This window comes from Beta vulgaris, chromosome 1 (assembly GCF_026745355.1).
Source record: "Beta vulgaris subsp. vulgaris cultivar EL10 chromosome 1, EL10.2, whole genome shotgun sequence".
NCBI lineage: Eukaryota > Viridiplantae > Streptophyta > Magnoliopsida > Caryophyllales > Amaranthaceae > Beta > Beta vulgaris.
The window spans coordinates 25,356,968-25,369,438 of NC_079202.1; the positions used below are offsets into that span (position 1 = coordinate 25,356,968).

Below are 12,471 nucleotides of genomic sequence, written 5' to 3' on the forward strand. Positions count from 1 at the left end.
CGTTAACATAATTATAATTAACCTACAAATGAGCAATGATTAGAAATTCTACAATAAAGAATTTGAAATTTAATTTTTCAATATCAACCAAATGTTGAACCTTTAGTAAAATAATTTCACAGTAAAAATAGCAATTTCAAAATGCGCTTTTGTAGACAATTATAGACACATCTCTTTATGGTAATCGTCATTTCCTACCGATTTAACCGACATGGAAAAAGTCCAAACAAGTTAAAATTCTTCTCAATAAATAATTCGTTGACCCGAAGCGCGACTCGTAGCAAAAAGATGCATATGGCATAATCGATATTGAATTTCACCTGAGTTGATGTGACTTTCCTTACAAAAATCGAAATTAACTGAATCCAAACTGAAAATAATTGTTTAACTGATAGTAATGAGTAAATAATCAACTGTGTTTAACTGAATTGTACGGGTCAAACCAAAAAAAAATGTAAACTGAAATGAAATGAACTGAAAATTGAATTAAGTGTATGGATTGAAACAGAAAATATATAAACTGAATCAATTAAATTTGGAAAAACGAACTGAAGTCGACTGAACTGGAGTCAAATGAACTGTTTGGTTTAAACCTAAACTGGTTAACCAAATTAACACCACTATACACATTCATTTACACTGAGTTTGCCTAATGTTTTTTCAACTTATTTTCTCCTTTTTGTTTCCTAGTTCCTACATCTCATATCTGCTTCTGCGAAATTCTGAAAAACTAGCCATAATATTATACTAAAAACTAGTACAAAATAGGAAAGATAAATATCAGTACTTTTCTGAGACAGGTCTTGAAGAAAACAGTCTCAGAAAAAATGTCAATAACGACCATAGGCAGACCAGAGCGACCATGTAAAAGGTCACAGAAATTGCTGATAAAGCCCCAGTTATCTCCATCACTTCTGGGGTAGCCTGAACTCCTCTCATTCCAAACATCAGACCCTCACAATAACTTACAGCTCTAGTCAGTTGGTAGAATCTATAAACCTGCCAAGAAAATGCATAACCAAATTGAAAAACTGGTATACAAAAATGATCAGGAGTCATTGAAAAGCATAAATACCTCGCAGATAATGGGAACTAGAGGCCAACAGGATGACCCTTGTCTATCAATGAAAGCCTCAAGAGCAAACTGAGCCAGGTATCCAACTAGCAAGGGACTAACTGCAACAAGAGCTTTAATGCCTATCAATGGCCACGTGACATAAGTTACCAGTAAAGGAGGAATCACCTTCAGGCCCATGGCAAAAAATGAACTTGATAAGTGTCCCTTCAAACCCGTTATGAGGCCCCAACGTTTTGCAGTAAAATGAAGATATGACCTTTGAACGCGATCAGTTATCAGAAGGAAGGCTGCAAGACCAGCGTAGAGCACAGCTTCACAAGAAAGGTTACAAGCAATCTCTGTAGTGTTGCAAAGAAGATCATGATCAGTGGTCCAAGTATGTAAAGACCCAGGGAAGGGGCTGATGACTAAAACAATCCTACTTTTGAGGTCAAAAGTTGTAACTCATGGCCATTAATTTCTAAATTATACGATACAAAAACATTTTTGTCAGATAAATCTTGACAGGTGTGAACCAAATGAAGCTCACAATATTGGGAAGAAAAGATTACATAGCTTACAGTGAAATCTCTACTGAGATTACCTATTAAGCATCAATAACCACAAAGCAATTGTCAAAGCATATTGTTTGGTACAGTATAAAAGTCATCTTATCAGATCAATACAACTAAAACAAAATGTAGCTTATGACAGTATGGCATTCCGAATGCACAAACCTCCATCAAATTGCTAAAACAATACACCCATAGCAATTAGCACATGTCTGCAATAGTCAAGTCATGCAAAATCTTGCTTTGGATGTGTACATGGATATGTGCATTACGCACCAGCGCACACACACTTACAAATCAATGCATGCCAAAATTCAACACTTGCATTCTTTTGATTTCATGCCATTCCCATTAAATGACTTGAAAAAAATATCCACTTAAACAGTTATGAGAGAAGAAAAAGAAGATAAAAACAAGAGAGCAAATAATCAAGTCATAAACCTTAATTATATTAACATAATAGCAAAATATAGATAGCTAGCGAGAGTTACCTGCAAGATACTCATTCTTGAGAAAACTATCAAATACATTAGAAAGGAAAATTGGAGGGACGATCAAAGATAGTATCAGAACAAGCGGAGCAAAAACCCACAGCACTGAACCTCTATCGTCCTTATAAGGGAATGAAACAACCTTGCTCTCTTCAACCACATGGTGAGTTATCCCATAAAACGAAACTGAGCCTGATTTACCTCCAAATAGTTCAATACCAGCAAATTTCAAACCCTTTGAAGAAAGTTGAAATTTCGGATTTGAATCAGAATGTATCTCTGGAATACCAGAATTATTCTTTGAAGACACTTCCGATTTAGCATCTGGAACTGAATACGATGCATAAACTTTGGTAACTTCCTTTGATTTTGGGAACAGAGATACCTTAACTGCCCAATTTAAACTGGGTAAAGCATATGCTGCAGTAACAATTCTAAAGTTAGAATACACAAAAGCAACTAAGTAACAAAATGCAGAAAATTTCAGCCCAACTTTAGTCTAACTCCTTATCCAGCATCAGCACATATTAAAGAACATAGTGTATTGTTATTCCTCACCCTGTATTTGCTAAGGCTCTGTTTGTTTTGAAGGAAAACTATTTTTTCCCATTGTTCGATTGGATAAGGCATTTAAAAAGGGAACTAAGGTATAAAAGAGTTTTCCATCCCTTTGTAGACATTCCACCAAAATTTGAAGGTAAACCGTTTTCCTCCCCCACACAATCGAATGAGACAAATTAAACAATAAAATATGTGTTCTAAGACTTGAACCTATAACCTCTCCTTTTGAGATACAAATGCATTAACCAACTATTCTACAATATCACATTTGTAATTGTGGGGACAAAAGTTATTTAAGGACAAGATAAAATTTCTAGTTTTAAAATAATTAAATACAAATGTATATATTTCTACCCATTAAGCTAATGCTAATAATAGAGTATCCTATATAACCTCCATAATTACCACTATTACACCATTTAATAGCTATATTTTAAAAACAAGATTGTATTACATTAACCTGTATTTTAATAACAAGATTGTATGAAATTTTTTGTAAGTAATTACATATTTATAAATCTATACTCTCTTGAAACTAGAAGTTATATTGATATTAATTATAATTTACAATGTAGAAAATCTAAAAGGAACTTGAACATCATTATCCGAGTACTATCCAATGCTTATAACTTTTATTTTCCACTTCTCTCGAGTGTTTGATATAAGATATCCAATTCACATTGATAAATAATCCAGGACATATCCCGAACTAACAACTAGCTTTTCATGGAAAACCATTTTCCATCAAACCAAACGGACATTAAATGTCGCCCTGTATTTATATTTTGTGCCTACCCCTCATTCCCTTCTACTTTTCGCATTCCCTTCTACTTTTTGCATCCCCTGTCCTCCTTCCTCACTATAATATTATACAATCTATGTATGTTTTGACAAAAATGTATTAACATGCAAATAACTAATGTTCCATAATATTAGAAAAATAATTTTTAAAAATTGCGTAGATATTTAGCAAGGAATAGCTCAAGCAAGAGTGATGAAATGTATTCTTACATTTAGGCGCAAGCCGAAACCTTCGGTCATTCCCAATAATGGGTCTCGTGCGAACCTATCAGAGATAAACTAATACTATAAATAGGATATAAGTGGGCAAATTTCCATAAATTCAAAAAAGGTAGACAGAATTTGACGAAAGAAAGACAAATAACGAAAGAATTACAAATTCTTCAGAGCGCGGATGGGGAAACTTCGGCCATCCGAAAGAAGAGCAGCAAATGCACTGTAAACCCATTTTTTGCGAGTAGGGTTTTAGCTAGTAGAGCAGGTCTTTTATTTATAGTGAGAGACAACAGACAAGTGAAGAGAGTATAAAGAACTGCGGATTGACATAAGACAACAGAGGTCGTGTCAGGAATTGTCAGCTCTAAAAAAATACCCGATCGATTCATTCATTCATAGTTGTTGTAAACGTTATAATGTTCACAAATAATTATTTATTATATACAAGCACGCTTCAGTTCCATCAAATTATTTTCACTATGTCAATGTCTCACTCGTTTTTCATCATAAATTCATAATTGAGCTTTGATCAAGTGTTGAAATGTTATCGAGCAAAATTTTTATCTCCAACTTAAATCTTTCAAAATATTGAGTGTGATGTGAGAAAAGTCGAATTTTTTCCTTGGATAATGCAAAAGTGGGTCTTAATTTCCAAAATATGCCCAAAAAAATAAAAATTCCCTGCGTACCGTCCACGTAGGACGGCACGCGAGAATTTTTTTTTTCCAACTTAAGGAAAACCGCTACTTGAAGTAGCGGTTTACAAAAAAATAAATAAATAAATAAAATATATTTTTTTTTTTGTTGTTGTTGTGTAAACCGCTACTTGAAGTAGCGGTTCATTAATCAAATTGAGTTTGATATGTGCTTGGAACATTTTGCCCAAGTAAACCGCTACTCAGAGTAGCGGTTTATATTTATAAACCGCTACTTTGAGTAGCGGTTTATACACATAAACCGCTACTCTAAGTAGCGTTTTATAAATAAAATAAACCGCTACTCTGAGTAGCGGTTTACCTGGGATAAAACAAAAAAAAAAAAGTTTCTCGCGTGCCGTCCTACGTGGACGGTACGCAGGGAATTTTTATTTTTTGGGGCATATTTTGGGAATTAAAACCCACTTTTACATTATTCAAGGAAAAAATTCGAGAAAAGTCCATTTAAAATTACTCAATTATTCATAAAAGTAAATCGACTAGTATAAACTTTTGTTATACGAGTAACTTAATTTGTTTATAAGGGTAATCCTTTTTATTGTTAAGAATAACCTCATCCGTCAGAGGTAACCACATTTAATCATACGAGTAACTTCATTCATTCATAAAAATAAGCTTATTAATTTCCCGTTGCGTTTATAAAAGTAAACCCATTTATATATAGTAACCCGTTATATTGTTATACGCAACCTTAAAATGTCATGTGACTAACCTCAATTCATTTTTTGGAGTAACCTCATTTAAACTTATGAGTAACTCTATTTAATCATAAAAGATTCGTCGTTTATTCATTATTAGTAACCTCAAATAATCATACAAGTGACCCTAAATACTCACACAAGTAAGCCTATTTAATTTTAAAACGCGTTGTATAGTGTTAATTAACATTGTTACGTAGTATGGCATTCAAATAGAAGTAATAAATATTCTATACTTCCTCTATTTCCTTGTACTTGCATTCTCTAACTTTTCCTTAAACTGCGTGCCAAAAGACTATATTGTAAGTAAAAAGAAACAGAGTAAGTATTGCATAAAAGAGTACTATAAACCCGACATACTTCGATCATAAAAACTCCATCATAAGCACACTTATAAAATTTTCAGCAACTTATAATATAATAAAACCCTTTTTAAACATACTTAAACATAATTAAATTATAAAAATACTCAATTTTATAAACTATAATATACTACTATGATTTTCCAACTTTTAAAACCCTTAAAAATCCACGCTTGATACTTAAAACCTTAATTTAAACATAATAAATAAATCTGAAATTTAATTACTTTATTATATAAACTACATAATCTTAGATTTATATTTAAATCATCGAACTATTAATTTAAACATAAACATATTAAAACAATCCTTAAAAAATATAAACTTTGCATAAATATAACTTGGGGATGAAAAGATAACCACAGAGAAAAGGGGGGGGTTGCTGGCGTTTGCCGGGACAGTCGGCGGTGGCTGCTGCCGTCGACGGGAGAAGAGGAGAGCCGAAAAAAACTGAGAGAGAGAAGAAGAAAAATCGGGAGAGTGAAAAGAAGGAGGAGGGTCGAAAAATACGGGGGAGAAGGAAGAGAGAGAAAATAAGTGTGGGAATTTTTTTGAAGTTTATAACTAGTAGAAAAAGGACGATTTGCGTCCCCTCATTTGCGTCGCACAGAAACGGAAACGACGCACAGTTATGATTTGCGTCGCATGTGGGAAACTGTGCGACGCAAATCACAAAAATCTCCCAACTGGTGCCCAGAATGTGCGTCGCACGTTATGTAGGTGTGTTGCAAAAGGCTAATGTGCGTCGGACCCCTTGGCCCATCCGACGCACATCAGCCCAATCACTTATATTTGTTTTTACGGGAATCACTTATAGCATGCACGCACCTCTCAAACCCTAAAAATACCCTCTCAGCTCTCACCCTTCTCTCTCTCTCAAACCGCCCCCCTTCTCTCTCTCTCATTCAACCCCCCGTCTCTCTCACGGTCTCACCCTCTCACCCTGAAAACCGTCTCTCTCTCTCTCCCTCTCTCTCACCCTCAAACACTCAACCCCCCCCCCCTCTCTCACCCTCAAACTCTCTTTCTCCGGCGAAAAATAGGTATTATCGCAAAAAAAAACTTCGTTCTCAGATCTACAATTGCACAATCTAACTCGAAAAATTTGGTATAATCGGAACGAAAAATCTGATTTTTCATTTTCGAGTTAGATTTCCGGCGAAAAATTGGTATAACCGCAACGAAAATTGAAGATCTTCGAGTATTATCTCCGGCGACCTCTTCGTTCGTTCAGCAAACATTCGTTCAAATTGAAGATCTTCGTGAATTGCAATCGTTTTTCTTTCTTCGCACTCCAAGAATAAGGTAATTTGTTTATTTTTCTTTTTTCTTCTTTTTAGCATGTCTTAATTTTTAGCTATTTGTCATTTTTTCAGATCTGTTTGAAGACCTCCTCGTTTTTATTCGAACATTTCACAAAGAACAACTGAGGAAGAGCCTGAATTCCAGAAATTTCGTGACTTCCAGTTCGAACATTTCTTCAGCTTGTTTAGATCTGATTTTGTTGATGTTTAGGTTCAATTTTTTTATCTTAGTCTTGTATTTTTTAGATCTGACAAAGAACAAAATTGAAGAAGAATAATATCTTATTTTCGTTTTATTTTCGTTCATTTTTTAGATTCAATTTAGTTTTATTTTTGTTCAATTTTTAGGTTTAATTTCGAACTGGAAGTCTGTTGTATAATATGATTTTGACATTTTTATATCTGGTTGGTGTTTTATTTTCATTCATGTGAGTTTATGTTTTCAGATCTGTAATTTAGATCTGGTTAATGTGGGTAATGGTGAAATGAAATTTTGTTTTTTTTAAAGAAAAATGAGCCATTTGCGTCGGATGTGGCCCTCCATCCGACGCATATCCTACTTTTTTTAAAAAAAAATGAAGCATGTGCGTCGCACATGGCCAATTGTGCGATGCAAATGCGTGATTTGCGTCGCACCGTATACAAGGTGCGACGCAAATAGCACAACCATCTGCGTCGTTTCTCGTTCGACACAGATTGTATCCTAGTCATTTGCGTCGAGGGCTTTGGCGTCGCACCTATGTCCGACGCAAATAAGCGCCTCACATCCGACGCAAATTGCCTTTTTTCTATAGTTACCCCCTTCTATAGGCTTAGAAAAAGTGTTTGGACTTAAATAATATCTAATGGTTGGGGTGATTTGTATAGTTGGGTTCCTCTAACACAATTTAAAATCCTTTTTGCTAAACCAAAAGGTGTTTTAAGCTATTTAAATAATTTTCAAAGTATGACTAAATAAAACGTTTGACTACTTTAAATCATTAAATAATTTCTTTGACTTTCACATAGTCAACCTTTCAAGAAATAAAACATTTAAAGACTAAAATAAATATAAATATACATTAAAATTTATTTATAAAAAACATAAAATTACGAGGGATTACAGTCGAATGTCAGAGGAAATAAGTCGTATCTGATTCAGAGTTATTGCATTATTATCGGAGGTGAAGGCCAATCGAAAGTCTAGCTATAAGTAGGTTTAGAGTTAGATTACATAAAATTTGATCCAAATCCTTAGGCGTGTTTTTATTTCTTACACAGGATGACCGCGTATTTGACTACCTCATTTTAAAGGTTTTGTTTTGAAACTGTTTTGGATACAAAAAAGTCGCCAAGAAGTCTTTAAAGGAAGACTCGTAAATTTAATTAGGTTTTGGGAAACCATAGGGACAACATAGGTAATCATAAAATGTAGCTTTCCCCTCCATAAATCCATATATAATTGATTAGTGAACCACAAATTGAGTTTATGAGTGAGGGTACGAATATTATTAAGAATCAAATTCGCCCATCACTGGCCTCTACTTAAAACGATTGTTGTTCGAGTGTTGTCCAATTATAAAGTAACGTAATATGTCGATGCAATATGAAAATTAATCTATATTAGTTTATTAAACATGGAAAAGACTAATTTTTGGTGACATATTATTATTCAATCAAATTACAAGGAATCTAATCCAATTGTCCAAATTATCTAAAATTTAGCATTAGAACATTTATAGGAGAATTAAACATTAATAATAATGAAGTAATAAATATAAAAGAAATATATATAAAAAAAGAGATTACATAAGAATGTATAGAAGAGCGTTAATTGCTTTAAGATTTACATCTTGAAAAGAATATTATTAGTAAGACAAGAAGTAAGTTTGAATTGATCCTCATGAAGTATACCTTTGTCGCATGGGTATTATATAATGATCTACAGGAGTAGCAATCTTGAAGCTTTAACGGAATTTGAATGTAAATCAATGAAGCTTTTTTGTATCCGAATGTATTTAAATATGTGTTTGTATAGTGTGAAAGAGTATGTAAGTATATGAATGCAAATGTGAAAAGTGTATTGAAGTTGTATTATAGTGTATCAAAAACATTCTGTGGAACAAAGCAATATATAGGAGAAACAAGAACGAAAATCACGCGGAAAGATAAGAAATAGCATGCGTTTGGAGCATGGAGCATGCACTTCGTGCATGGTGAGAGCATTTCGCGCATGGACCATGCTTAGCGCAGGCTTCGAGCATTTTCTCATTTTTGTAAATGGCCACTTTATCGCGTCAACGCATCCTAGTATGCATGATGCAATGCAGATCCAAGCGATTTTCATTCGCCTCAACACCCTAACCAATGACCAGGATAATGTGTTAGGAAATCAGTTCAAAACATTAAATGTAGAAAAGCAAAACAGAAGATAAACTCACCTTCATCCTGTCACTGATGAAGGTCCAATTATCTCTTGCACAACCTTCTTGTTGAAACACAATCTGAAGATTTCTGAAGAAGTAGGTCCAACTTTCAATGCTCTCAGTGTCCACAATTCCATAAGCAATCAAGAAGATCTCATTATTTCCATCAATACCCAAGGCAGACAGTAGTATACCCTTGTAATATCCACTTGAGTGAGCCTCATCAATGCCTATAATAGGCCTACACCCTCTCAGAAATCCCCTGAACTGTGCAGCAAAAGAGAAGAAGCAGGCCACAAACTTCGGGGCAACAGATGCAGTGTTCCCAGTCCAAGTGACAAGGGCATAAGAGTCAGGGTTTGTCTCTTTGATGAACTCTGCATACCTTGGCAACAATCCATAAGACTCCTCAAAGTCCCCATATATGAACTCCTTGGACATCACTTTGACCTTGTATAACAACCTTGTTTTATAGGGTTTGCAGATATGTGGTCAGCAAGGTGTTTACACAGCCATCCAGAGCTCACCATATGATTCTCCTCTAACCTACCACATGTTTTATGCTCCCCCTTCAATGTCTTATTTGTGTCAGCCTTGTCCACTATTATTGCAAAACCCTCTTAGATGCAATAATCTCTTAGAACTTCCATAAACTATGCTTTGGTTGGAAATATCAACCACTGTTCTAGCTTGATAGACCCACTGGTGGAGTCAACCCAAACCTTCCTATTTGGGTAAACTCTATCCATGGAAGAACTATCATCAAGACAGTCCTCAAATGTCTTGTCAATGCAAGAGTCATCAGCTTCAATCTCATCTTCCTCAACTACAAATTCACTCATCCAAAGTTCATCATCATCACCACTCTCTCCCTCACTTGACTCACAGTAGGTCCCATCAGTGGAGTCATCACTCTCCAAATCATCACTCTCCTCATCAACTACTGTCACGAGAAGCTTCTTCTTCCTCCATGTACCCTCCTTTCCAGTGCTCCTCTTCTTGGGTACATAGGTCCCAAATTTCTTGGCTGTGCTTTTAGGTACCCTAAAGCCCTCAGGTCTGGACCTAGGTGCTTTTTTTGGTTTTGAAGAAATTGGACTGTTATGTTCAGGCATGGGAGGTGCTAGTGAACGCTCCTTTGTGTTTGAGATAGGGCTTTGAGTTTGGTTCCTAGTTCTGGGTCTCCTAACTGGGGTGGTTTTAACCCTTCTGTTTTTCTTGGAGGGGGTTTGTGACTAAGGAGGTAGTGTTTGTTCTGTGGGAGGTGAAAGAGGTGGTGTTGGGTCTCTAGGAGGTGAAGAAGGTGGTGTTTGGTCTCTAGGAGGTGAAGGAGGTGGTGTTGGGTCTCTAGGAGGTGAAGGAGGTAGTGTTGGGTCTCTAGGAGGTGAAGGAGGTGGTGTTGGGTCTCTAGGAGGTGAAGGAGGTAGTGTTGGGTCTCTGGGAGGTGAAGGAGGTGGTGTTTGTTGTGTTAGAGGTGACTGAGGTGGAGGTGGTGTATGAGCTCTTAGTGGTGAATGTGGTGGTGTATATTGTTTGCTAGGTGAAGGTGTTTGTGGTGTAGGTTGTTTGGTAGGTGTAGGTGGTGATGTAGGTTGTTTGCTAGGTGAGGCAGTAGGCTGAGATGGACCAGGACAACATTCATCAGCCCCCTCAGTTTCAAACACCCTCATGTACTCACATATCTTCACATCATCCACAGATAGGATAGGAACCTCAATAGCAACACAAAAACTCCTTGCCTCACGAGCTTCCCTCTCCTCTTCCTCTTCTTTCCTTCTTCTCTCTTCCTCTACTTGCCTCCTTTCTTCCTCTTCCTGCTCGTTCCTTAAAATCTCTTGAACTCTCCTTATATTCTCCAGTTTTTCCTTCTCAGCTTGTTCCCTTAATTGAACATATGCCCTAAATACTATCCTAGGATTGTTTGTTTCCTCCACCCACATCTCAATGGTGTCTGTGCCCCTGCCAAAAGACCAAACCCTCTCCAAGTCCATATCACTCTCAATCTCCATTTTCCTATTACTCCAAGGATTATGGACAAGTAACCTAAATGCCTTAGGGAGATACACATTCTGCTTAGCTGACTCCTCCATTATATCCTCATACAACCCCATCAAGTGACACAAGTCAGTGTCTTCAACCCTCACATCAAAATCCTTACTGTTATAATGCAAAAGCAACCACACAAAAGCCATCCTAGCCAAAGCAACAACACCAATATATTTCCAACATACATAAGCATAGACCATTTGAATGAAAGGAAAAAAATGCAACATTTTTCTATGCTTAAGTAAAGAAATACTTGTAATAAAAACCGCAACAAACAATCCTTAAATGAGAAAACCCTAACCAGAAAAATACCAAAAGCAACAATGTTCAACAACACAAACAAAGGGATAAATAACTTACTTAGAACGAAAAGTAGAAGCCTCGAAAATTTTGAACTTCAAACCAACTTTCGCAACTGAGAAAATTCGCTTTATTTCTCTCCTCAAGAAGACCCAAGAGGAAATTTTGGTGCAAGGATGAACCTCACAAGTGCGCACAAATCAGTGTTCAAATTTCGCTAAATGGGTAACAGGATTTAGATTTCCATGGATGTCTAAGCTCTAGTAAAACAGAGAGTTAGAGAAGAAAGAGATGAATGGGCATGGTTTTTTTTGTTAACTGTAATCCTCCAACTCCCAACATAATGGCGCCCAAACTTAATGGCAAACTTGTAATAAAACACTAACGGCGAGTTAACGTCTGTTAACAAAAAGGGCAATTAATGCTATTGTATAGTTTGTAAGGGGTATATGGTGAATTTGGAAAGTTTATATGGTGCAGAAAAAAATTTGTCACGGGTGGTGAATAAAGTATTTATAAAGAGGTTTTTCCTTTTGGGCTTAGAAAAAGGATATTGGGTTCAAATAGAGTTTGATGATGAATAGGATTAATGAATTAGAACTCCTAACATCAATATAAATCCTTTTCCTAATCTACTTAGAATTTTGGGTTCCTTAAGCCCATTTAGACTTCTTTTCCAAATCAAATTAGTATTTCAAACATTTTTCAAAGCATGCTTAAATAAAATATTTTAACTTCCTTAAATCCTAAAAATAATTTCTTTGACTTTTAAAAATAGTCAACATTCTTTAAATAATTAAATCATTTAACACTATATGATGTTTAAATATAAATATATAAATACTAAAATATATTTATAAAATCCATAAAATTACGGGGGAATACACGCGGAATGAAGATCCCTTCATGGACTTGGTAGTTTATGGGAATGGGCCCATTTGT

At 35.5% G+C, this 12,471-nt stretch overlaps 2 protein-coding genes across 2 annotated transcripts; both read right to left on the reverse strand.

Moving 5' to 3' along the window:
• Positions 1 to 610: 610 nt before the first annotated feature.
• Positions 611 to 3,419, reverse strand: LOC104899961 (uncharacterized). The gene is made up of 4 exons (XM_010687263.4): positions 3,361 to 3,419; positions 2,121 to 2,554; positions 1,076 to 1,416; positions 611 to 999 (listed from the first exon to the last, which is right to left on the reverse strand). The coding sequence occupies exons 1-4, from the start codon at positions 3,417 to 3,419 to the stop codon at positions 781 to 783; spliced, it is 1,053 nt and encodes a 350-aa protein (XP_010685565.2). The 3' UTR covers positions 611 to 780.
• A 6,999-nt stretch (positions 3,420 to 10,418) lies between these two features.
• LOC109135636 (uncharacterized) lies at positions 10,419 to 11,429 on the reverse strand. Its single transcript, XM_019251067.2, has 2 exons — positions 10,977 to 11,429; positions 10,419 to 10,865 (listed from the first exon to the last, which is right to left on the reverse strand). The coding sequence occupies exons 1-2, from the start codon at positions 11,427 to 11,429 to the stop codon at positions 10,419 to 10,421; spliced, it is 900 nt and encodes a 299-aa protein (XP_019106612.2).
• Between the last annotated feature and the right edge of the window lie 1,042 nt (positions 11,430 to 12,471).

Bases quoted from the DNA above. Each gene is read 5' to 3' on its own strand.
- LOC104899961 (XM_010687263.4), bottom strand. From the start codon at position 3,419: ATGGTTTTCCATGAAAAGCTAGTTGTTAGTTCGGGATATGTCCTGGAT. The intron at 2,555-3,360 runs GTGAATTGGATA...TTCTAACTTTAG, and splicing joins GTCCTGGATTATTTATCAAT to AATTGTTACTGCAGCATATG. The intron at 1,417-2,120 runs GTAACTCTCGCT...GCAACACTACAG, and splicing joins CAAGAATGAGTATCTTGCAG to AGATTGCTTGTAACCTTTCT.
- LOC109135636 (XM_019251067.2), bottom strand. From the start codon at position 11,429: ATGGTCTATGCTTATGTATGTTGGAAATATATTGGTGTTGTTGCTTTG. The intron at 10,866-10,976 runs GTAGAGGAAGAG...GATGATGTGAAG, and splicing joins AAGAGGAAGAAAGGAGGCAA to ATATGTGAGTACATGAGGGT.